Source organism: Podarcis muralis, chromosome 1 (genome assembly GCF_964188315.1).
Source record: "Podarcis muralis chromosome 1, rPodMur119.hap1.1, whole genome shotgun sequence".
NCBI classification, from domain to species: domain Eukaryota; kingdom Metazoa; phylum Chordata; class Lepidosauria; order Squamata; family Lacertidae; genus Podarcis; species Podarcis muralis.
Window position 1 is genome coordinate 58,356,192 of NC_135655.1, and position 22,427 is coordinate 58,378,618.

At 44.3% G+C, this 22,427-nt stretch overlaps 1 protein-coding gene across 1 annotated transcript; it reads left to right on the forward strand.

Moving 5' to 3' along the window:
- The first annotated feature begins 2,996 nt into the window (after nt 1–2,996).
- On the forward strand, nt 2,997–21,777 carry FGF4 (fibroblast growth factor 4). The gene is made up of 3 exons (XM_028728687.2): nt 2,997–3,904; nt 7,866–7,969; nt 15,895–21,777. The coding sequence occupies exons 1-3, from the start codon at nt 3,562–3,564 to the stop codon at nt 16,069–16,071; spliced, it is 624 nt and encodes a 207-aa protein (XP_028584520.1). The 5' UTR covers nt 2,997–3,561; the 3' UTR covers nt 16,072–21,777.
- The last annotated feature ends 650 nt before the right edge of the window (nt 21,778–22,427 follow it).

A 22,427-nucleotide genomic window follows, 5' to 3' on the forward strand; every position in this document is an offset into this window, starting at 1 on the left:
TGACACTCTAACCACTAGACCACACTGGCTCTTTAGAAACAGCAGCCCATGTTAGTGGCCATGGTCCCTTCTTATGCTAATGGCTCCCCACTTAACCCAGCTGATTACATGGGCACCACTTTAAACAGGGAGTTAAAGGGGAATGAAGGAGAACCAAATCATGTTTACCTCTTAATATTTAGAATTTCAAAACAGCAGACATATTTTTTCTTTTTAAAAATACCATACAAAGAATAAAAACAAATAAAATTCATCATAGCAACAAAAATAAACTGTGTTGATATATTTTAAATATATGTGCACCATTTTGTGCATGGACATTATTTGTATATTCATTTCAGGTATTTATAGACTGTGTAATATTTGGAATGTCTAAGCGGTGTACACAAAACGGCTTTTAAAAAACCTATATAAAGAATACGAACAAAATTCATAGCAGAAACAGAAATAATCTGCGTTGGGAGATTTAAATTTTTTAACTTCAATAATTTTGGGTATGGGCATATTTTGGAGAGTATTAATCACCGCTCCTGAATGATGAAGAAAAACAACGTAAATCTGAGGCTGAGCCTCATAGCAGTCAGGCTGAGTGAGGGGTGGGAGGCGGGTCGCTTTGTGCTGGGATTTAGCGAAGGTCGGCGATTTTCGCACCTAGGTGAGCTGTCATCTGGCTCTGGGCAATTCGCTTTCTCCTCTCGCATCTGTGCTGGACCAGCGGGGAACCTCGCTGGCGTGAAAGGGAGGAAAGCCTGCGGGAAGCGAGAAAGGCCTGACTCACTCACTCACACCACGCAGCGCAGCGGCCTGTCGTCTGCTGTCCATTCATTCATTCGCTCATTCATTCAGAATCGCAGAGAACACTTCTGACTCTCCCACCTGTTGCTTCTGAAGGACGAGTCTGGGCTCCCTCCCGAGCCATCCTAAGATTACCTGGGAGCAAAAATACCCATTGCTTAATTAATATAAAACGATCGATTGTTATTATTATTGCAACAGTTTGCTTGATTGGTGTTGAGGCAGACAAATAAAAAATTGAATTTCTCTGAATTTACTCTTCGAAGGTGGCATGCCTCTGAATGCCAGTTGCTGGGGAATCACCAGAGGGGAGACACTTCTTGAACCCAACTCCTGCTTACGGGCTTCCCACGGGCATCTGGGGGGCCAGATGGGCCACTGGCACGGGCGTAGCCAAGGGGGGGCAGGGGGGCAGCTGCTCCCCGCCATCAAGTAAAACAATAGAAATATTCAACTAACTGACCAATCACGTCAGTTCTGCCCCCCAGTCCTGGCTATGCCCATGGCCACTGGGCTCGTTTTATGAACTGTACTCACGAAAATGCACAACCAAGGAGGCTCCTCTGTGTTCAGCTGGGCTTACTCGCAGGCCAGGTACAGGTGGCCTCAGGATTGCAGCCTGAGCCTCATTGAGGGCATTGTGGGCGCGCGGGGGGGGGGACGTATACCCGCCGAGAATTGCTCTAGGTACGCTGCGTTGTAGCCATCCCTTGAAACCTAAACACCTCCCCCCCCCCAGGTGAACATGAAAGAAAGAGCTCATACGCCTCTTGTTTCCAGTGGGACGTTAATGCCCTTTAGAATGAAATCCCATTGATTGTGTAGACGACGCGCGAAATAATTTGTAGAGGTTAGAATGTTCGCGCACTTGGCACTTACAACAGCCCTGTAAGGTAGGCCGGCATTCTGACGTCCACGCGGCTCGCATCCAAGCCACCTCACCCGTTCCAGGCTGAGGCTGGGATGCGCACTGGTGCGGCCCACAGCTCACTCTCTTAACTGTACATCTACCGAATCATTTACCTCTCCAACCCTTGTCTTGCTTCAGAAAGTCCAGGGCGGTAACTTCTACAGAGGGGGAAGGCTCGTGTATTTGTTCATTTATTAAAATCATAATATAATAGGATCACGAATATGCTCGAGCTCCGGTTTTGGCGGATCTTAGAATTTAGAAGCGCGTAAATGGAAATATAGTAATAAAAGAATAGTTTCTCCAAATATACGTTCCTCTTCTTCTCAGCGTCTTGAGCGTCCTTCCTTGGAAGTAAAAACCCTCTGAAATTAACAGGGATCCCCTTCCAAGGAAAACGTCTTTGGGCTGGTGCTGCCAGAATAGCATATATATCTATATTCTATATATACATATAGGCAGAAAAATGACTCCAAGGAGCATATATGTAACCAGAGAACAGCTCCTCCATTGGGCTCTCAGCCTGACACTTGAAGAAGCGTCTGTGTAACCTAAAACGACCAGATACCAAAAGTATCTTTAAGATACCATTCCAATGTATCCGGGTGATCGCTCGAGAATTTGCCTCCTTGCTCTTCCAAGCTGCTTGAGCGCATTTTTGGGTTCTCAGAGTGCAAGTTTAACCCAAAGTCTGGCCTTCCTCCCCCCGTTCCCCGCTCTCGGTTTCCCCCAGTTTAAAAGGTCCCGTTCAGATTCTCGTTTTGTCTCCACTGAGCCCTCTAATACCTTCTCTTTTGTGCGGAGAGTTTCCCTTACTAACTTTTCTCAAGTTCGGTTTTCTCAGTGCTTCCAACCTCTCCTTTCTTGCAACAACTGTTTTGGCCTTTCATGGAGCGTTTTGTTTTGTTTTTTGGTGGTTGTTGTGTGTGTTTTTTGCGCACTCTAAAGCAATGTTACTTGGAAACAGCCGAAGCTTAAATTCCACAGACTTCCACAAAGTATGACATTGTTGGAAGGGAGACGGAGGCAGGCGTCTTGGGCATTCTTCTGCGCCTTTGGGGACTCGGTCGCGCTTGGCGCGCGCTTGGCAACCAGAAAAGGGAACCGCGGCGGAAAGTGCCCTGTTAACTCTTCTTTCAAAGGGTGTGTGTGGAATACACTCTTTTTTTATTAAAAGTGGACTTTTTCTTTTTTTTTAATACTCTCTGCCCTTCTTCCTCTGCCCAGCTCCGCTTGGAAGTGGCGGGTGATGATCATCTCGGGGTGATCACTTCGCGTTCCGCTCAACTCAGCTGCTGCCTCCAGCACTCGGTGGTGATGTAATAGGTGCAAGCGAGGCACATGGATCTATAAATGCCGTGGCTTGAGGGGGGTCAAGGGGCTGATGGCTGAGCAGCCGGACCAGAAGATCCCCACTCGACAGGAGCCCTCTGGGACGGAGATCAAGTTCAGAAGGAGCTGGGGCTGAGTCGATCTCCCCAACGCCCCCACCTCTCTCTCTCCACCACCACGCTTCTGCCGGGCGCCCCCTCCCTGGGTCTTCGCCCAGCCCCTTCCCAACGTGGCTTGCTCTCCCGTGCAACCTGACCAGAGTGTCTCCAGTTCCTTGGGGGACTGAGCTGCCTGGGCTCCCTCTTTGCCACCCTCTCTCTCTCTCTCTCTCTCTCTCTCTCTCTCTCTCTCTCGGGCCCTCCGCCCCCCCCCCCCACCGCTTTCCTCCTGTGATCTCTCCAGTCCGAAGTGGGAAGCTCTCCCCTCTCTCTCTCTCTCTCTCTCTCTCTCTCTCTCTCTGGGCGCGCGGAGAGGGTATATTTTTAGAGCGATCGCCTCCCTGCTCGGCACCACGTGTGCTGCCCATGTTGCTCGGAATGACTGGCCCCTCTTCGGCCTGCTTGCCAGTCTTGCTCCTGGGACTGCTGTCGCCTTGGCTGGCCGGGCGCTGCATGCCCGCCTTCGCCCAGCCCCACCAGCCCCACCAGCAGCCCCAGCACAACGACACCCTGGAGTGGCGCTGGGAGACGCTCTTCTCGCGCTCCATGGCCAGGATCCCCGGGGAAAGGAGGGAGCCCAACCGCGACGGCGACTATCTGCTGGGTATCAAGAGGCTCAGGCGTCTCTATTGCAACGTCGGCATTGGCTTCCACATCCAGGTGCTGCCAGACGGCAGGATCAACGGGATCCACAACGAAAACCGGCACAGTAAGTCGCCACCTGCGCCCACCTGGCCAGAGACTGTGGCACTCACTCTCCACGGGTGTGGGATCTGGTCGCTTTGCAAAGCCCCGCCAGCCCATTCCACAATTGCCTTCTGGGGAGTTTTGACGTTCCTTTAACGACAGGGTTAAATCTCACCATTTCGGAGCTCCCCGGGCAGTTTTCTCCTGGGACCCGCTGGAGGGTGTGGGAATAATGATCATCTGATGTCATCAGTCCCTTATGTTCCGGTCTGGTCTAGAGCGCATTTTCTTGCATGCAGGGAGGTGGACTAGAGGACCCTTGGGGTCTTCTCCACCAGCTCGACAGTTCTGTAATTCTACCTAGAATCGCCCGAGCAAAGGTGCTTAGTCTAGCAATGCAAGGGAAAGGAAGGGAAAGAGCGCAGGGTCTCAGCAAAGCGGGCCTGCGCTGCTTTCGATGCCACCCAGGTGATCAAGTCCCTCAGACCAATAGTATTGACCCAGCCTCCCCAAAAGCAGACTGCAGATTCGGAAGCCAGCAACTTCGGAGATGCCTCTTTTACTGGTGGAACTAAAGGGCGTTTTGTCAGGTTTCTATGGTTAGAAAACACTTCTGCAGACGGGGGAGAAATATGTCAGGTGTGGCGATTTTACTGTGTGTTGCTTCATCGCATTGCGCATACGCAGCAAAACGCATGCATGTGAAGATGATCGCCCTTGTTGATTTGCCATTTTCATGCTGTTTCCCTTATAAATAAGTTTATTCCTTGGGCATTTTGTGTGTTTGGTCCAAGGGGAATTGCAATGTGTGAAGAGTCTCTTAATGGGATCTGTTAGGCATTTCTACCTTCATACTCAATTTTGAAGGGGAAAAAATAGTCATATGTGGCAGAAGAGTATGATCAAATTATTCCATTTTTAAAGCCATTAGTCCTCATGAATGCATAGGGAAAGTGTTTAAAATACCTAAAGCAAAGTGCCAGCTTGGGAACTATTCATTTTATGTTCTGTATAACAGGCTTCTCCAACGAGATGCCATTCAGATGTTTTGGGCTACAACTGCCATCAGCCCCAGCCAGCACAGAGTTTGGGGGCGGGGGGGGCAACAGGTTGGGGGTGACTGCTCTATAATTTAGGCAGCTATATATTCTGTGGCTGGCTGAGTTACTCTTGCTCTAGAGTGGGATACGTGAGGACGGCAATCTAAAATGTAAAAAAAAAAAAAACATCCCTAAATTCTGGATTTGTAAGCTTGGTTGCATTAGGTATTTCAAATGGAGCTCAGTCTTAGAAAATAAGCCACTTTGCTCGTCCCCAGCTCTGAGTTCAAGAACTGGTTACACAGAAATAAAAAGTTGCGTCACTCCCACTGTGAACAGAATAAACTGTCTTGAAGCAATTGTTGCATGGGCTCCTAGAAATACTACTACTGATCAAAAGGAATCAGGTGTTTTTCACTGTCCCAGCGGGAAGCCTCCTGGTTTGCAGTGAGACCCTGCTCAAATAGCGCACCCCCCTTCCTTTTGCAAGAGGGTTGCAAATAGTTAATTTGGGATTCCAGATCCCACAGAAGCTCTGCCAAGAAGTTAGGGCAGTCCACTAGGAAAAGCATCTGTTAGTGACTTAACCTCATGGCCCTGTGGCTCTAATTCTAACTACGGTCCAACTGAAACAATAGGACTGGGGAGGAAGGGTTAGAGACAGAAGCATGACAAATGTTTCACATGTCCTGAAACATATTGTTACTTATTTTAACCTGGACGATGTGGGGGATCACTGCCAACCATTAAAACATGTGTGTGTGTGCGCGCGCACACACACACACACACACACACAAACTCTTTAACTATATCCGGGTGCTTTTGTTGTGCTCTGCAGTCACTTAATGAATGGAAGGAGTTTAAAGGAGTTATGTTCACTTAAGGAATGGAATTGCATAGGACTCCTATACACACTTACCTGGGAGCAAATCCATTCATCTCAATGGGACTGACTTCTGAGCCTGCATGCATAGAGTTGCCAATGTAGATAATTAGGCAGCAAACCTCATCAGGGTCAATCTACACACATGACAACTGCCACAGAGAACCACTTCAAACCAGTCCATGTGCAATGTTTAGCACATGGAAAGTCATTCAGTGTGGCCAACCAGAAGGAGTAGTTTGACCATGTCAACACAGTTCGTTCCTTTTCAGATATCTGATCATGGGGAAAATAATAATGGGTGGTGCATGCAGGAGTAGATGTATACGGGGAGAGGAAGTCTAAATTGTGCCCCTCAGTAGAGACTGGCCCTAGCCTGCTGAAGCATAGTGCCTTGATAAGTGTGTGTGTGTTCAAGGCTGCAGAATGAAGCTTGGCACCCAGAGCGTGATTCCCATTGTCCAGTATTATTGTGTCATTAGCTTGCATCCTTGCTAGATGCTGCCAGCTTCTAGGAGCTGAGCCTGTATCATGTAACGGTCCTTTGCTTGCATCACCACAAATTTACCAGTAATTTTAATGTAAGTTACTTTGGCTCACTCAGTGAGAAAAGCAATTTCTTCTTCTTATTAGAAGATTGATCAATAAATAGATAGATAGATTACATATAGGCAGTGCTTTTTTCTGAGGGGTACCCAACAGTTTGTAGTACCAGCACTTTTTTAATGGCTATGTTAAAAGTTTGGAACTTACTGTAACACCTTCATGGTGAATACCAGCACCGTTTTTCTAGAAAAAAGCACTGGATATATTATTATTTATTATTATTATTTATTAAATTTGTATACAGACCTAGATGGGATGCGGGTGGCGCTATGGGTTAAACCACAGAGCCTAGGACTTGCTGATCAGAAAGTCGGCGGTTCGAATCCCCGCAATGGGGTGAGCTCCTATTGCTCGGTCCCTGCTCCTGTCCACCTAGCAGTTCGAAAGCAAGTAGATAAATAGGTACCGCTCCGGCGGGAAGATAAACGGCGTTTCTGTGCACTGCTCTGGTTCACCGGAAGCGTCCTAGTCCTGCTGGCCACATGACATGGAAGCTGTACATCGGCTCCCTTGGCCAATAAAGCAAGATGAGCGCCACAACCCCAGAGTCGGTCACAACTGGACCTAATGGTCAGGGGTCCCTTTACCTTTATACAGTCCTATACCTGTAGATCTTAGGGCATTCACAACATGAAACCACAATATAAAAAAACGGAAAATGCATAATAAAAACAAAAACAAAGACAACACAATAATTTCCCCTTCCACAACATATTTTAAAAGGGTATATACAGTAGACATAGAATTATTAACAGTAGGATGTCCCTCCAACCTCCATTATCACACACTGACAGACACCAAGTTGTACATTCGCATGTTCCACCACACACACAACCACAGGAGAAAATCGCATCAACCTTGCTCTATACAGCTTACCACATGAGAGTCACCACGAAGTGGGGCAACTGAAAGTATATTCAACAAAGTGGCAGTAACATATAGAGCAAGCCTACATCTATCCATTAGATTGCCTTAAAGAAACCAAGCCTTTGGATCACAACTTATTAATTCTAGAGTATCCCAAAGAGATCAAAGGAATTGCTCTGAAGCTGAGCACCTTGGAGATTGCTGCCCAAAGTCACCTGTTCACAAAACATAGGATGTGCTTAGGAGTGGACTATTCCCAAACACTTACTTCTGAGTAGCCCCATTGATGACATCAGAAAATGGATTCAGAATTGTATCATTGCTGCTAAATCAGTATAGCATCCTCTTATCCTTTTCCAGAGGGACATCTATGTTAGTCTCTTGGAGCAAAAACAACAGAGACTGGTGGCATCCTAAAGACTAATATATTTATGATGGCATAAGCTTTCATGGACTATGGTCTATTTCATCAGATGTATGAAATGTTATTATCAGCTGCTGGTATTTGTGATTTAAGAGAACAGCAATGGCTTACACTCAGATATATATCTTAGCTGGCTCCCTATGCATTTTCCCCCTTCTTACAGGTTTGCTTGAAATCTCTCCTGTGGAAAGAGGAGTGGTGAGCCTCTTTGGTGTTAAAAGTGGACTCTTTGTAGCCATGAACAATAAAGGCAAACTCTATGGAGCTGTAAGTAGTCATGAACGTGCTCTTTAACCTATGTGTCTTTAACCCCCTTTTTAAAGTGTTGATTTGTTTTGATGTATAATGGAGTGCTCCTGAGTCTTGACCCTCTCAAAATATATTAACATGGAAACCAATGAGAGATACCCAGCTAAGTAATGCTCAGGGCAGAGTAGTCTATTGTTTTTAGTGGTTCTGCTCTAAGCAATACTAACATCGAATATCAAAAAATGATTCCACTCCCCTTTTATTTGATGAATAACACTTTAAACTGCAGGAAAATCAGCATAGAAATATTTGAACCAATGCATATTTTAATAGTCAGGTTTGGTTACTGAGCAAGTCCCAGTGGCAGCTGTTCAGTTATCTTGGAGGTGGTCTATGGTAGAGAACTCGAAGTGCTTGGGTACCTCCCTTGCCACTGGAATCTTAATGTGCAAGCTTAATGTGCAAAAAAAATACAAGCACCTGGTTATCTTGTTTGGCAAGTTAAAGGGCAATACGAAAAGCTTCAATCTGATAATATAAGGATTTACACATATTTGTTTTTACGAGGCGATAAAAAATAAATTCCAAACTGTGTTCCAGGGACACATTTGCGTGGTGCTTTTGCACAAATATATTGAAATAAAATAAAATAAGGATGCAACCCTACATACAGTATGCTTATCTGGGAGCAGTGCAGGTCCGAGAGTCTGCCACAGGGACAAAGTAGCAGCACAGTGGTACCTCAGGTTAAGTACTTAATTCGTTCCGGAGGTCCATACTTAACCTGAAACTGTTCTTAACCTGAAGCACCACTTTAGCTAATGGGGCCTCCTGCTGCTGCCACGCCGCTGGAGCACGATTTCTGTTCTCATCCTGAAGCAAAGTTCTTAATCTGAAGCACTATTTCTGGGTTAGCAGAGTCTGTAACCTGAAGCGTATGTAACCTGAAGCATATGTAACCCGAGGTACCACTGTAAAGAGAGGGGGCTGTGCTTACTGTGTCTTGACATCATCTGAGGCTCTGGCCTCCCCCCTTTTCAATTAGCCTCTGCTGGAGGCTGCATTGAGTATGACTGCACCAGTCATTCTGATGCAGAGGTCCAGTAAAATTATCTGCCCTCTGAGAAAGCCTGTGCAGGGCAGTGACATGTTATTGGACACCAGTTCCGAGGAGAGCCACAAGCTCCCCAAAGCTACTTGATTTAGAGCATCCAAAACATCACAAAATGGTGAGCAAGCTTTTGAGTTCTCCGGAGTTTTTCTTCAACCTGGGTGTTAAGTAAAATGAGCTCAGGGAAGGAAACATGGGAGAAAGAGCTGGATATGATGTTGGAGTCCCAAAGCCTGCCACTTTTACTAGTCTTAAGATGGAGTGCCAGAAGATTTTGGGATGGGGAACTTGTTGGACTCTGGGTTGGACTCTGAACTCCCATCAGCCCCAGCCAGAATGGCAAATGGTCAAGGCTGATAGAAGTTGAAATTCAACAACATCAGGAGGGACACAGGCTCCCCATCCTTACTTTAGATTTTAGATAGTCTCAAGGAGCTCCCAGGTCGAAGTTGGTTGTGGAATTGGTGCTGCTCATCCACACCGGTATTTGCAGGGTCTGCTGAACATTGTCATCATCAAATTGCTTGCATTTTAATCTGCATTCCCCCTTACTTCAGAAAATCCAACATGGAAAAACAACTCTCTCTCTCTCTCTCTCTCTCTCTCTCTCTGTGTGTGTGTGTGTGTGTGTGTGTAATGGTTACTGGTGGTATGGAAGCTTATGCGTGCATTTCCCCTCCAACAGGTACATTGTCACATGTGTAGTGAGGTTTCTGTGGCCTCTAATGCTACGTTCTTACTTCCATTTCTTCCTCATTGAGGAAGCCATTTTGTTTTCAGTGGCCCAAAGGATAGGACCATGCCAGCAATTGCTGGATGCTGAATTCACATTTCAACAATCTAGTTAGGAAGAGCTGCTCTCTCAAGATCTCCATCCAAGACATTACCTTGCAGTTGGTAATGTAGCACATACATCATGCTATAATGATAATAATATTGATTGCAATGATATTAATAATAATTCTTCAGAATGCTTGAGCAGTCAACATTATTCAAGCAAGCAAGCAAGCAAGCAAGCAAACAAACAAACAAACAAACAAACAAACAAACAAACAATGGGAAATGGATATTCTACCACCATCCCTTGACAGCACAAGCCTTCAATTTGTCTATCATGACACATGATAAATAAGTCAGGAAACATTTGCTCTTGTGCACTAAGTGGCAATTTTTGGTGCATATTCACAGGTACAGAAATACCTGTGTGCATGCCCAGTATTGAAGATGGCTATGGATATATTGCATTATGGTCAACCCACTAATTTGGATGGCAAGCAGTGGAATAGCAATGAAGATCTATGACAGGAAAAATGGGAATGTGTTGAAGCTAACCAAACACACACAGAGAACAATTGGATCTGAATGATCCAGTTGTAGTCTGGAAGCAATCCTAATCTGGAAGCACCAAGCACCATTAATTAGCTAAGTCCCGGCAAAGTTCAAAAGAGCTTTCCTCTTGCACAAGGAGCTGCTGAAACTAAGAAGCAAGAAGTGCTGCTTCCTATATTTTGAAAATATAAAATCTAGCAATGGCTCAGAACTATCTCCAGCACAGATTTGGTCCCTTGTAAGGTGAAGTTTGGTTTCCAATTTTAATTTAAAAAGAACATGTATTGGAGTTATCTAAAGCAGGGAAAACACATTGTGCCGCAATCTGATGAGCAATTGCACCATTTGCTTATTGGCCATTATTTGAGAAAGGGACAAAGCAAATCAATAAATGATATTCAGACTTCAGATACACAAATATTCATCTGATCTTCTGGAGAAGGATTTAGTTGTCTGTATCTGCATTTTTACAAAAAAAAAAATGTTTTACAAAAAACACACAAACAAACCATACACAATCTTGAGAACAAATAGCCAAAGGCATTTCATTTCTTGAGGCCCACTTGGTTACTAAAAATAAGACAAGTCTTGTTTATGGTCATTTCCAGCTGTCCTTCTCTTGTGGCCTTGCTGTTTGTCTAAGCTCGTGTGAGCAGGGCTTTCAGTCCAATGATTCCGCAACGGGATCACTTTTGCATTGACTTGTCCTAAAGAGAGCTATGGATGCAAAAGGCTCAAGGCTTTCATTGCAAAAGTCTTTAACCTTGGACTTCTTCTCACTTTGGGAGATATAATTGAGTGTGACGCTTCCTTTTGTTTTCTGCGTCTATAGAGATTTGTCACCAATTATCTTTTCCCTTCTGCAGTATTATAACATTTTGTGTGTTTGAGCAAAGGCCGCATCCTTTGCTCTACATCTCAGAAAAAGCCCTTAGAGCAGCTCTGTGGCAGCAGCAGCTCAAAGGCCCTTCTATTCCTTCTAGCAGGGCTCAAAGGCAGGAACCCCTTTCCACTGTTGCTCCCCCAGCAGCTGGTATTCAGTGGGTTACTGATTCCAGAAATTCCTCATAGCCATCATGGCTTGTGACTATTGATAGCCTGGTCTTCCATGAATGTCTCATTCTCCTTCAAAAGCAATCTAAACCAGTGGCCATGATCACCACGTCTTTGTGCTACTGCATGCCATATAAGAACATTTGAGTATAAAATGTCCAAACCACAGTCCACAACACCTTAGTTCCAGTTGGAGAAAGTAGTTTGTGGATTACTGTGGTCCACAAGGGCCTTGAGATGCCACACTTGCATTTACGAAGCATATTGAGCGATGGCATATGTAGTCTTTGGGTTGTAGTATAAAAGTCTACATGCAGAGAAGATGCAGGTCAGTGGAGACTTGGAATAGTGCAAGATCTTTTCTTGCAGTGTCTCTAGGAAAAAGCCAAAGCCATGGGCTTGTAATGTATCCTCTAGCTGTGATGTTGCTATTTGCAAAAGTCAAGATCAGCTCAAGATTAGCAAAGCGGAGGGGAGAACTACTGAACTTAAGGTGAAGGTCTGTGTTCCAGTGACCAGAGATCTTGATTTCCCAGGAGATGAGGCAAAATCAAACAATGGACAAGGCTTAGAATTGTGTACCTGTCAGTAACTCTGTCTAGCTTCCTGTTCTACTATATCTTCCCATTAGGTTTAGTCATTTTCCTCATCAGTGTGCTGTTCTGAACTTCAACAACTCTTTGCAATTTGCTTGGAGGATTCCCATCGATTTCAGAAAATCTGTTTCTAATAAACAAACAGTTCTGACTTTGACCCTTGGATGGTGATCAGCATTCTACGATGGAGATACATGGGTGTTCCCCCCCCCCTCCAGCGCTGGCTATTCCATATATGTTTTTTAACCTGGGAAAACACCATTCTCTTTCACTCCCTACCCGAGATAGTGCATCGATACAATAAAGATTGCACTGTGGAATGTGGTAGTGCAGGTATCATTGGGGCACCTATCAGATTTTGCCTGCGATATGTATGGAGATGAGCCCCACGACTCTTTTCCCTATGCCATTTTGTAACTTTGAAACGCCCTATTTCAGCAAGCCATCAAGCAGCTTTATTTGGGAAGAATGCTGGGAACACAAGCAAATTCTCCCTGCCCCTCTCCCACCCTTGCCTCGTTATACAACCCTTTTAGCTTACTCCTCCGGGGCTGAGAATTCTCCCTCTCTAGTACTAGAGTGCATAGCTCCCCTGATAAAAATCTCCCTTCGAGTCCAATCTCCCTTCTTCGAAACAGCCTTAATGTAATGGAAAGATGTCTCCCTCCCACTTCATTTTTAAGGCAGCTGCCTGAGGATTTTCCATGCATGTACAGATCCTAGAGGGTTTACAGTTGCAAGTGTAAGAGGAGACTTTTCCCTGCAGTTGAGTGCATGCACCCACATGCTTCAAGCAGCCAATTCATTTAGTTTAGTGTGTGTGTGTGTGTGTGTGTGTGTGTGTGTGTGTGTGTAGCATTCAGCTATGCACTACTCAGAGTAGACCCATTTAAATTAATAGGCCAAACAGTCAGAGAGCAGATTCCGTGGTGGAATCACTGTTGGGATAGATATCCCTGGAATCATTATTGTGGTGGATTTCTGAGATGGATACTGAGATCTACCCTCAATGTGGGTCAGAAGATAGCGGAGGCTATTTGCAGTTTGTACCGTGTTGCTGGATGGAGACATGCTACTGGAAAGCATTATGTACTAGCAGCTGAAAGAGCATGCCAATATCCTTAACTGCAGGCGGACTTGATGCTGTGTTTGTGCACCAAGCACAGATGAATCATTTTGTAAACCTGTATGAAGCATACAGGTAGGAATGCAGGCACCTGAGGATATCCAGGTGCTGAGTCCCATTGGTGGTGGTTTGTGCGAGCAGATATGTAAGAAGCATTTCCAGGGGGAAGGAGAAGGTATACATTGCAGTCACTGGGGTGGGCAGCTTCTGCCAACACTGTATTACCAATGCTAGTGCTTTGTTAAGGCCACGAGTCCAGAAATAGATCTCCTAGGCCTGGAGTGCCACCCATAAGAAACTGAAAATTTTGGAGACAATGTAGATTTTTATTTTGCTGCTTCTAACCATTTCAAATAACCAGCATGAAGTGAGACGCTGGGCTGTGCACCAAACAAAAGATTCAGTACAGCCTACAGTTTGGCACATTGGAAAATTGCCCAATATGATCTCAAACGCTTTGGAGGCTGCCCAGTTTGGCTTGGGTCTGCATTTGAATTCCTATTCAGGAAAAAATGATGTGCCAGGCCTCTCCCATTAAGGGGATTTTTAAAAATGGCTGTAGCCTTTCCCTTTCGACAAAATTGGGTGAAAGTTTCATGCACCGTGTGTCCTCCTAAATGAATAAAGCCTTGCAGAAAAATAGGTCTAGAGGATTGCTTTGTTGTTGTTGTTCTGGACAACTTTACTTTTTGTTTTTAATGGAACTGTCCATATATCTTCTCTATATTTGTTGGCAGAATTGGGTAAAATTTGCAGGCAAGGTTATAATAATTTAATAATAATTTATTATTTCTATCCCCAGCCACTCTGGGCAGCTTTCAACAGAACCTTAAAAACAGAATAAAACTTCAAACATGAAAAACTTCCCTAAACAGGGCTGCCTTCAGATGTCTTCTAAAAGTTGGATAGTTGTTTATTTCCTTGACATCTGATGGGAGGGTGTTCCAGAAGGTGGGCGCCAATACCGAGAAGGCCCTCTGCCTGGGTGCACCTTATAGTGGGATAGGAGAACTGGGAGGTGGATCCCCTTTTATTTTGTGGGCAATTTGCATAAAAGTAATGTGTGTTATTCAGTGCTCTTATATAAGAAACCTGCCAAATTACAGGCAAGCAGGTCTGGGGTGCATGTGCTAGGTGCATTTAAAAATTGTTGTTTTTTTTAAGGGGGGAGGAGCGAATCTGTTTCCCTCCCTGTGGTTTTGTAGGGCATGAGATTAGTGTGAAAATGGCATTTATCATAGAGGTGCCACCAGGAAAGTAAGATATAGCATTTCAGAAGGATGGGTGCTGGGGCTACAGAGTTACAAGGAATGGGAAGACAAACAGCTTCACGTCTGCATTCTTTTTAATCGGCACCAAAGATCTTAGAATACACTTTGCAACAGATTTGACAGGCATGGATTGTGGACTGTGCGTCTCTCCCAGGCCACACCCCTCACTTCCCCTGCTCTGTGTTCTCCTTTAGTGCTTTTCCTGGCTGGAATGTTCCCTTAAACTGTGATCATGTGATGGAGAGGTGTGTGTGTGTGTGCATGCGAAATCCTCTGGTTTTTGTGTGGTTGCAATGTAGCCTAATGTTGCTCCACCCACTTTTGCCTATGACCACACCAACCACTGGCATGCAGCATTCAGAAGGGAATCCACAGCAGACCTACAGCATTTGCCATCCCTGTGCATGGATTTAGGTACCCACTCCTATCCTGTTTTCTCTGATCTATCATGTGGGTGAATATGCCATTAGGGCAGGCTGCTCATGAGTGGCTTGTGGATCTCAGAGGACTGAGCCTGATTGAATGTGTCCAAGACACGTCAATAAAATCTCCATGTGGAAGTGCTCCTAATCTAGGCATGGATTATTTGTGTTCATTCATAAATCTGTTCTGTCCAATTTCCTCGACAATCTGCATATGTTTTTAAAACTCCTTTTAAAAATTGCATTGTTAAAAGTATTTTCCCCTCAGTATCTACAATTTTTTGTACACATTTCATTTGAAAAATACATATTTTCTGTATCACAACCTAAAATACACATTTCATTTGCATATTGGTACTTTTTTTTTTTTAACCCAAGAATTGTATTGCAAACTTCAGAAAAATGCAGAAACCACAGTGCCCCTCTCATGTAATGTTTAAAAATGGTGATCGGATGAAATTCTTGAGCAGCCCTCCAAGCGTGATTCAAAGCCTGTGGGTTTTTTTTTTTTAAAAAATCATGGTCTCTGTCTCAAAAGGGCAATTTGAAGCCTCAGTTGTACAGTATGATACACTTGAAAAGAAAACTAGAAAAAAGTCAGCTGCTGAGGTGTATCGTCCCTGCACCTGTTCTACAAAACAAACAAATCTTTTCTACATCTAACTCCCTGTTCTGCAAGAAAGAGCTTGTGGTCTCTGTGGCTCACAGGAAATATCAATGAACGCAAAATGGAGCATCAAATACCACTTGTGTGAAGTTAACTTTCTGTCTGCTGTGCAGCTGTGAGAAGCCGCAAGAGTCCTCCCTCCCCCAAAACAAGTTGGCAACCTCTAAATTCTCCTGTCAAATACTTTGAGAAATATATTATTCTTGAAAAGTGGTATACAGATGTGCTAAGAGAAATATAATAGCATATTTATTTCATTTTGTAGACCGCTTTGTCTTTCAGCAGAAATCTCTGACCTCTGATCCCTAACAGAAAACTTCCATCGTTCTCTCTCCCTCCCTCCCTCTACCCCCAAATTCTCATTTCAGAACCATTTCAACGATGAGTGCAAATTCAAAGAGATCCTGCTGCCCAACAACTACAACGCCTACGAATCCCAGATCTACCCCGGGATGTACATAGCCCTGAGCAAAAACGGACGAACAAAGAAAGGCAACAAAGTCTCTCCCACCATGACAGTGACACATTTTCTTCCTAGGATCTGAGCGCTTGTCCCTTCAGACTTAACCTCAGGGAAGTGGGGAGGAGGCGAGAGACCCGAGAGGCGGAGGAGGGGAAACCTATGGTGCACTTTTCTTTTCAGAGTTTTATGCAAGAGTAGATGTAAGATATTTAAATTATTTAATTCTGTATATATTGCCAGAAAGTTATTTATAGTTCTGATTTTTAAAAAAGAAATTCCTTTTAAAAAAAAAGACAAAAAAAAGCATAAAACAAAATCCTCCGACTTAAGCTATTCATTGCACAATGCAACGACAGAGGACTCTTTTGCATTGTGGCTTATTTTACTTTGTTTTGGGTAAGTTATCACAGGTGTGCTGCTATTATGTGTTGTTGTTTTTTAAAACGTGAAATCCGATTCCTATATTTACATTGTTTTGCACTGTTCTCTGTGTTGTACAGTGTTGGCTAGTGAACATGATTTTTTGTTTTGTTTTGTTTTTTTAAAGAAGCCAATGATAACTGCCAGGTAAGGTCTTTAGTCTTTGAAGAATGAGTGGGCAAAAGCTCCCTCTTGTTCTGATGCCAGCTTGTTGCAAGCAATGCACAATGTCTGACCTCCTTTTGTGCAGCATTGCTGTTTCATTGAAATGGTATCAGTTTACTTCTGGGGCAGAAAGTGCAGTGTTGAAGTACCACCCTGAAAAGCTGTTTTTAGATCTGCTGCTGCTGAACTCTGAACTTCCCTGCAGTCAATCTCTTCGGAGCCCCTGAGACGCGATTCACCAAGTAATATGGGCGAATGACTCTTTTGAACTAACATGGAGGCTGCTCAGCAGCAGTGCTTGGTCAACTGTGCCCTTAGCAGACAACTCTTAAACAATTTCCAGGAATATTATTCTATTTTAACTTTAAAAACAAAAACAAAAAACTGGACAAAAGCAAACCTTTTGACCCATCAGTAACTGTGTGGTCACTTTCTTTCCCCCATCAAGGTTCACACTGTGTGAAACCAGCAGGCCACAATTAATTAGTAACATGTAATTTAAATGTGATAACTCTATTCCTCTTCTCTGCCAAATGTGTAATTCTGGCAATGTCTGAAGAGCATGTCATCAAACAAGATCTCTTTCTCTCTCTCTCTCTCTCTCTCTCTCTCTCTCTCTCTCTCTCTCTCTCTCTCTCTGATATGGCCAGATGACTGAAGTTTCTCTACATCCTTATTGATGTATTGATGTATTGTTCCTCTACTTCCTTATTGATGTATTGTTTTTAATGCAATATTTAGAAGGAGAAAATGTGCTGCTGCCTTTAAGGCTGCAATCCATAACCCACTACAGTATGTCTAAGTTACCTTAGAGCACATTGTTGTAACAGAAACTGGCTTTGATGCTCTGGTTGGTAGCTGTGCTTGCTGCAAAGTGATCATCTGAGTGATCGCCAGAGATGCACGAGGGCAGTCCCTCGCTGGGACAGGGCCTGTTAGTGGTACGCTTTGGAGATAAGTCATTCCAGTGATCGCCAGCACTGCTAGCAGCTGGAGATACAGCTCTCCTACTTTCTGGCATAGCAATAGCTGACTATCCTGGACCTCCGTAATTTTGTGAGAAAGCCTTGCCTGTCGATGGCAGCTTTCAGAAGCCAGGATCACAGGGCTGCTTCTGGGGAGGCCGAAATCTGCTGAGAGTACAGTCAGGATATGGCAGCTGAAGGGCTCTGGGATATGGTGGAAGCCTTGTTGCACTAGCAGGACCTGGATTATATCTTTGCTCCTGGACTAGGTAAAGGTAAAGGGACCCCTGACCACTAGGTCCAGTCGTGACCGACTCTGGGGTTACGGCGCTCATCTCGCTTTATTGGCCGAAGGAGCTGGCGTTTGTCCGTAGACAGCTTCCAGGTCATGTGGCCAGCATGACTAAGCTGCTTCTGGCGAATCAGAGCAGGGCACAGAAACACTGTTTACCTTCCTGCCGGAGCAGTACCTATTTATCTACTTGCACTTTGATGTGCTTTCGAACTGCTAGGTTGGCAGGAGCAGGGACCCAGCAACAGGCACACACCCCGTCGCGGGGATTCAAACCACCAACCTTCTGATCAGCAAGTCCTAGGCTCTGTGGTTTAACCCACAGCGCCACCCACGTCTGCTCCTGGACTAATCTGGTGCAAATGCATGAATACGCTGGCACATCTCAACGCTTGCATATCTGTTTTGCAGGGAAGGGAAATGGGTGGGGCAGAACAGATGCAGATGTAGAGCCAAACTGCCTCCAATGACAGTGCGGCTTTGCACCAGCTGTAGAGTGGGCATAAGGAAAATTCCATACTGAGGATGAAATGGAGAGAGAGAGAAAACTACCCCCCCTCTCTCTTGCCCCCGGCATAATGGAGTAAAGGATATGGTGCATTGCTCCCACAGCATCAATGGACTATAGGATTGCTCTGCCTGTTTGTTACATAGGCTTATCCCTATGCAGTTGACCTACTGTGATGTAAATGGCTTATGGGTTGCAGCCTTAGGATTTCATTCCCTGACATAACTGATTCATGTCTACCTCACTCATTCTTGAAGCCAGTTTTCTAACACAGTCTGCATGGAAGGTGCATACATTTTTCTCTCTCATACCCCCCCTCCCTGTTCATTCAGTGTTGTAATTCCCCTGTGGGAGGGGGCATCCAAAATCCCCCACTCCCTATGTAGCCAGAAGTATTCCAGATAGTGCTGGTTGCATCCAATTTGAGCCTTGTCACGTTTGTGCTATCTTTACCCAGTGATTTACTTTTAGTAAGGATAATCATGGTGAAAATATTTGCAGACAGCTGTCAGGCTGCAGCACTATATGGCCATCCAGTAACCCTATATTTTTCTTTATATATTTTGTGAATGTAAACCATGTCTTTAAAGCAAAGAATGAGCAGGCAGGTTTAAGAATGATGGCAGGGGGATGGAGAGGCTGGGAAAAGGGAAGTCTGAAACTTCTACTAAGTTTTGAGCTGATTGGATGTCTTTTTTAAATAGAAGTGAAACTTTGAAAGCAATATACAAAGTTCTTGAAAACAACAGTTAGGAAGCCTTAGCAATAGCTCACACGGCACTGACTTGAGAACCAGAAAATCAAGGGTTATGATGATGCATAATTCTAGTTGCTGCAGAAGAGCAATATCACAAATGCAATATTATGCTGCTGTTACTGCAGGCAGCCTTGCTGCCACAGAGATTTATGATGGGAGTGGGCAAACTTTGTCTAGATAGGGCTGCTTTAGACCACAATCCATAAACTATTCCCACTGACTTCAGTGGGGTTTCTTTTGAGTATATATGCAAACTGAGATCGTTATGTCTTTAATCTATAGCTTAACAAACCTTGAGTCGCCTGGTATTCAGTCTGCCTTGTTCTGCTTTCCTCTTTATGGCAGGGATATAGGAAGCCAACTTATATCAAATCGAACCATTTGTCCATCCAGCCTAGTATTGTCTCCCTGTGGCTGTCAGTAACTTTCTAGGGCTTCAGATTGAGGTCTATCCCTTCATCTCCTATTCAATCCTTGTAAGTGGAAAAAGTCAGGGATTGAACTTGGAACCTTCTGTATGCAAAGCAAGCGATGATCCTGGCCCACCAAGTCTCAAGGGTGGATCAAAATGGCTGAGCTTGAGCCATTGTCTCCTTTTCAGGTGGCAAATCAGGTGTGGCCCTATTGGGGGGATTTTTCAGTTTGAGACATTTGTGTTTGAAGCGGGGGAGGTTGCTATCTTCCCGTTTCTTTTGTAACTTTCAAAATCTGCTGGGAGGGAGGGATGGTGGCAGCCAGAGCCCAGATTTTGTCTTTAAGGTAACCAAGTTTTGTTACCCAAACTTGGTGAAATTCATGGGGAAGGGCTGTAGTTTAACAATCAAACATTTGCTTGCATGCATAAGGTTCCAGGTTCAGTCCCTGACATTTCCACGCAGGGCTGGAAACAGCTCCTGTCTGAAACTCTGGAGAGCTGTTGCCATTCAGAGTAGGCATCCTGGGCTAGATAGACTTTCTTAGCAGGAGAAGATAAGGCAGCTTTCTAGCCAGTTTGTTTAAATGCTGGCCAGTATCAAACCATGTCTGATAAACTTGACTTGCTGACTACTTGTAGTAAGCTAACCAAGTTCAGACACTGCAGGGCATTCTGCTTAGTTTAAAAGTGAAAGTGAAAGCTCCTCCTGTTCTGCTGATAGCCACAGAAAGCAGAGCTGAGAGCCTTCAAGCCTGGGGCTCATATAAGCTCATGCCCATGCACGTAACAGTAAACTGTAACTGGTGCCATGGACGTAGCCAAGAGGGGCAGCTGTGCTCCCAATCAATAAAAATCAATAAAATTACATAGCAAACTGATCCTAGCTACAATCATGGTGCTACATTAAAAAAACACCACCTTATGTCCTGGAGTCATGTGTGTATCATCAAAATACCAAGGCTGCAGAAATTCATCTTTCATTTCATTTTCTTTTCTTTTTTTACATTCCTGTATATTACTAGAGTTACACATACATGAACCATATTGTGCTTATGAATGACTTGCATAGATACTGTAATTAATGGATGACCTTGAAGAATAAAGCTACTCATAGGTATTGTTGGAAGCTAATTCAGAATTTGGGGAGTATGGAAGATGAACTTAACTGGTTTGAAACACACACACCCCAATTATAAGGTGAGGCCAGACCCCTCCAAAGTTGGGTCTGGCACAACATGGGGTTGCCCCATCCTCATTGCTAGCCAGTTCTCTCTCAAAACCAGTTACCCTCTCCGGTTCCTCTCAAAACAACCTTACCCTTGAGAAAAGGAGGGGGTAACCACAGTGGCAACGGGCAATTTTATGTTTTGGACTTAATGCTCTTGCATTAAGTGTGTGTTACTTTGCTCCAGAAATGTGGTAAGTCAGCCCTACTGTGTTTGGAAGCAAAAGATTGGTTTCCCATTTCCTATTTTCCCCCGGGGATAACTTGGAAATAACCAAAGGGGCTTCCCCAAGCATTATTTGAGAAAGCTGGGACAAAACCAGCTGATTCTGAACAGAGCCAATGGGAGTATTCCATCAGTGCGATCAGAATATAGCTGGACCAGGGTTTCTTTAAACATAGGATGGGCAACCTGTGGCTCTCTTTATGTTGTTGGACCACACTTTCCATCATCTCTGGCCATTTTCCATGCCAGCTGGGGCTGAAAGGAGTCTGACAAAACCTGGAAGACCACAGATTCTCCCATCCTCCAAACCATCTTGCTTCTGTTTATTTTATCCTAAGTGAAATAAGCTCTTGGCATCATGGGACACTAAAGTGTTTCTGTGCAGTCTGAGGTATTTCTGTATCCTTCCTCTCTCTCTCTCTCTCTCCCCTCCTCTTTTCCTCTCACATGTGGGTATTTGCATTTGTAACCATCACGACTACTATCTGGAAGCTCAAGTATTTCTGTTTCCAAAGTCAAAGCAACTGGAAGCATTGGCTTTGCCTAAACCCATTGGGTGTAGACAGTTCTCCTTCAGTGTTCCTTTTGACTTCCTTTCAGTGCTCAGCTGACAGCCTCACCCTTGGTGTACTCAGAGGTAGTTTATATTGTAGTGTTCAGATAATGTTGTAAAACTTTGATATCAATGTTACATGGTACAAGCTTTCACCATTTACCAGATCTGTCTGTAGTTTTATACAGGTGTTGTTTAATATTGTGGTGTATGTGCTGTGCACATTTAAATGCATAATAAATAGATAAATGTTTACAACGGGCATGGTGCACTGGCTGAAATTATTTCAAATGCCATTGTGTCCACAGGTAGAAAACAAAAGTACTATATCCCTCCCCCTTTTAATAGTATAATAAAGTATAATAAAATGACTGCTTCACTTACAGCACAAGTTGAAGCATTTTTTTATGCAGAATCAAGTCCTGCTGTGTCCATTTGGACTTACTCCCTAATCCTAAACATGCTTACTGAGGATCACGTTCTGTTGAACATAGTGCGGCTTTCTTTGGAGTAAGCATGCGTAGGCTCGGGTTACTAATCATTTATTAAGTGACTAACAGTGCAGGCCTATGCTCCCTTACACAGAAATAAGTTCCACTCTGTTCAATGGAAGTTTACTTCCTGATAAGTGTGTCCCTTTACCAGGAACGGCTGCAATTACACTCCCCAATAGTGCAATCTTATGCATGCCTATTCAGCACTATGTCCTCTTGGCCTGGTTTGCACATCAGACTAAACCATTGTTAAAAAACAATCTGTGGTTTAATGTGAACGTCCTGCATGCTGGTGCATGCTAATGATAAGTTATTGTTCCATTCCACTCCCAGTCCTGCTGCGGCACCAGGAAACCAGTCGGAGTTCAGCTTGTCCTGATATATGTCCAAACCCAAGTTTTGACCCACAAGTGGTAAC

Coding starts and splice junctions, on each gene's coding strand:
- FGF4 (XM_028728687.2), top strand. CDS start 3,562: ATGTTGCTCGGAATGACTGGCCCCTCTTCGGCCTGCTTGCCAGTCTTG. Junction 3,905..7,865: donor CCACAACGAAAACCGGCACA/GTAAGTCGCCAC, acceptor CCCTTCTTACAG/GTTTGCTTGAAATCTCTCCT. Junction 7,970..15,894: donor AAGGCAAACTCTATGGAGCT/GTAAGTAGTCAT, acceptor TTCTCATTTCAG/AACCATTTCAACGATGAGTG.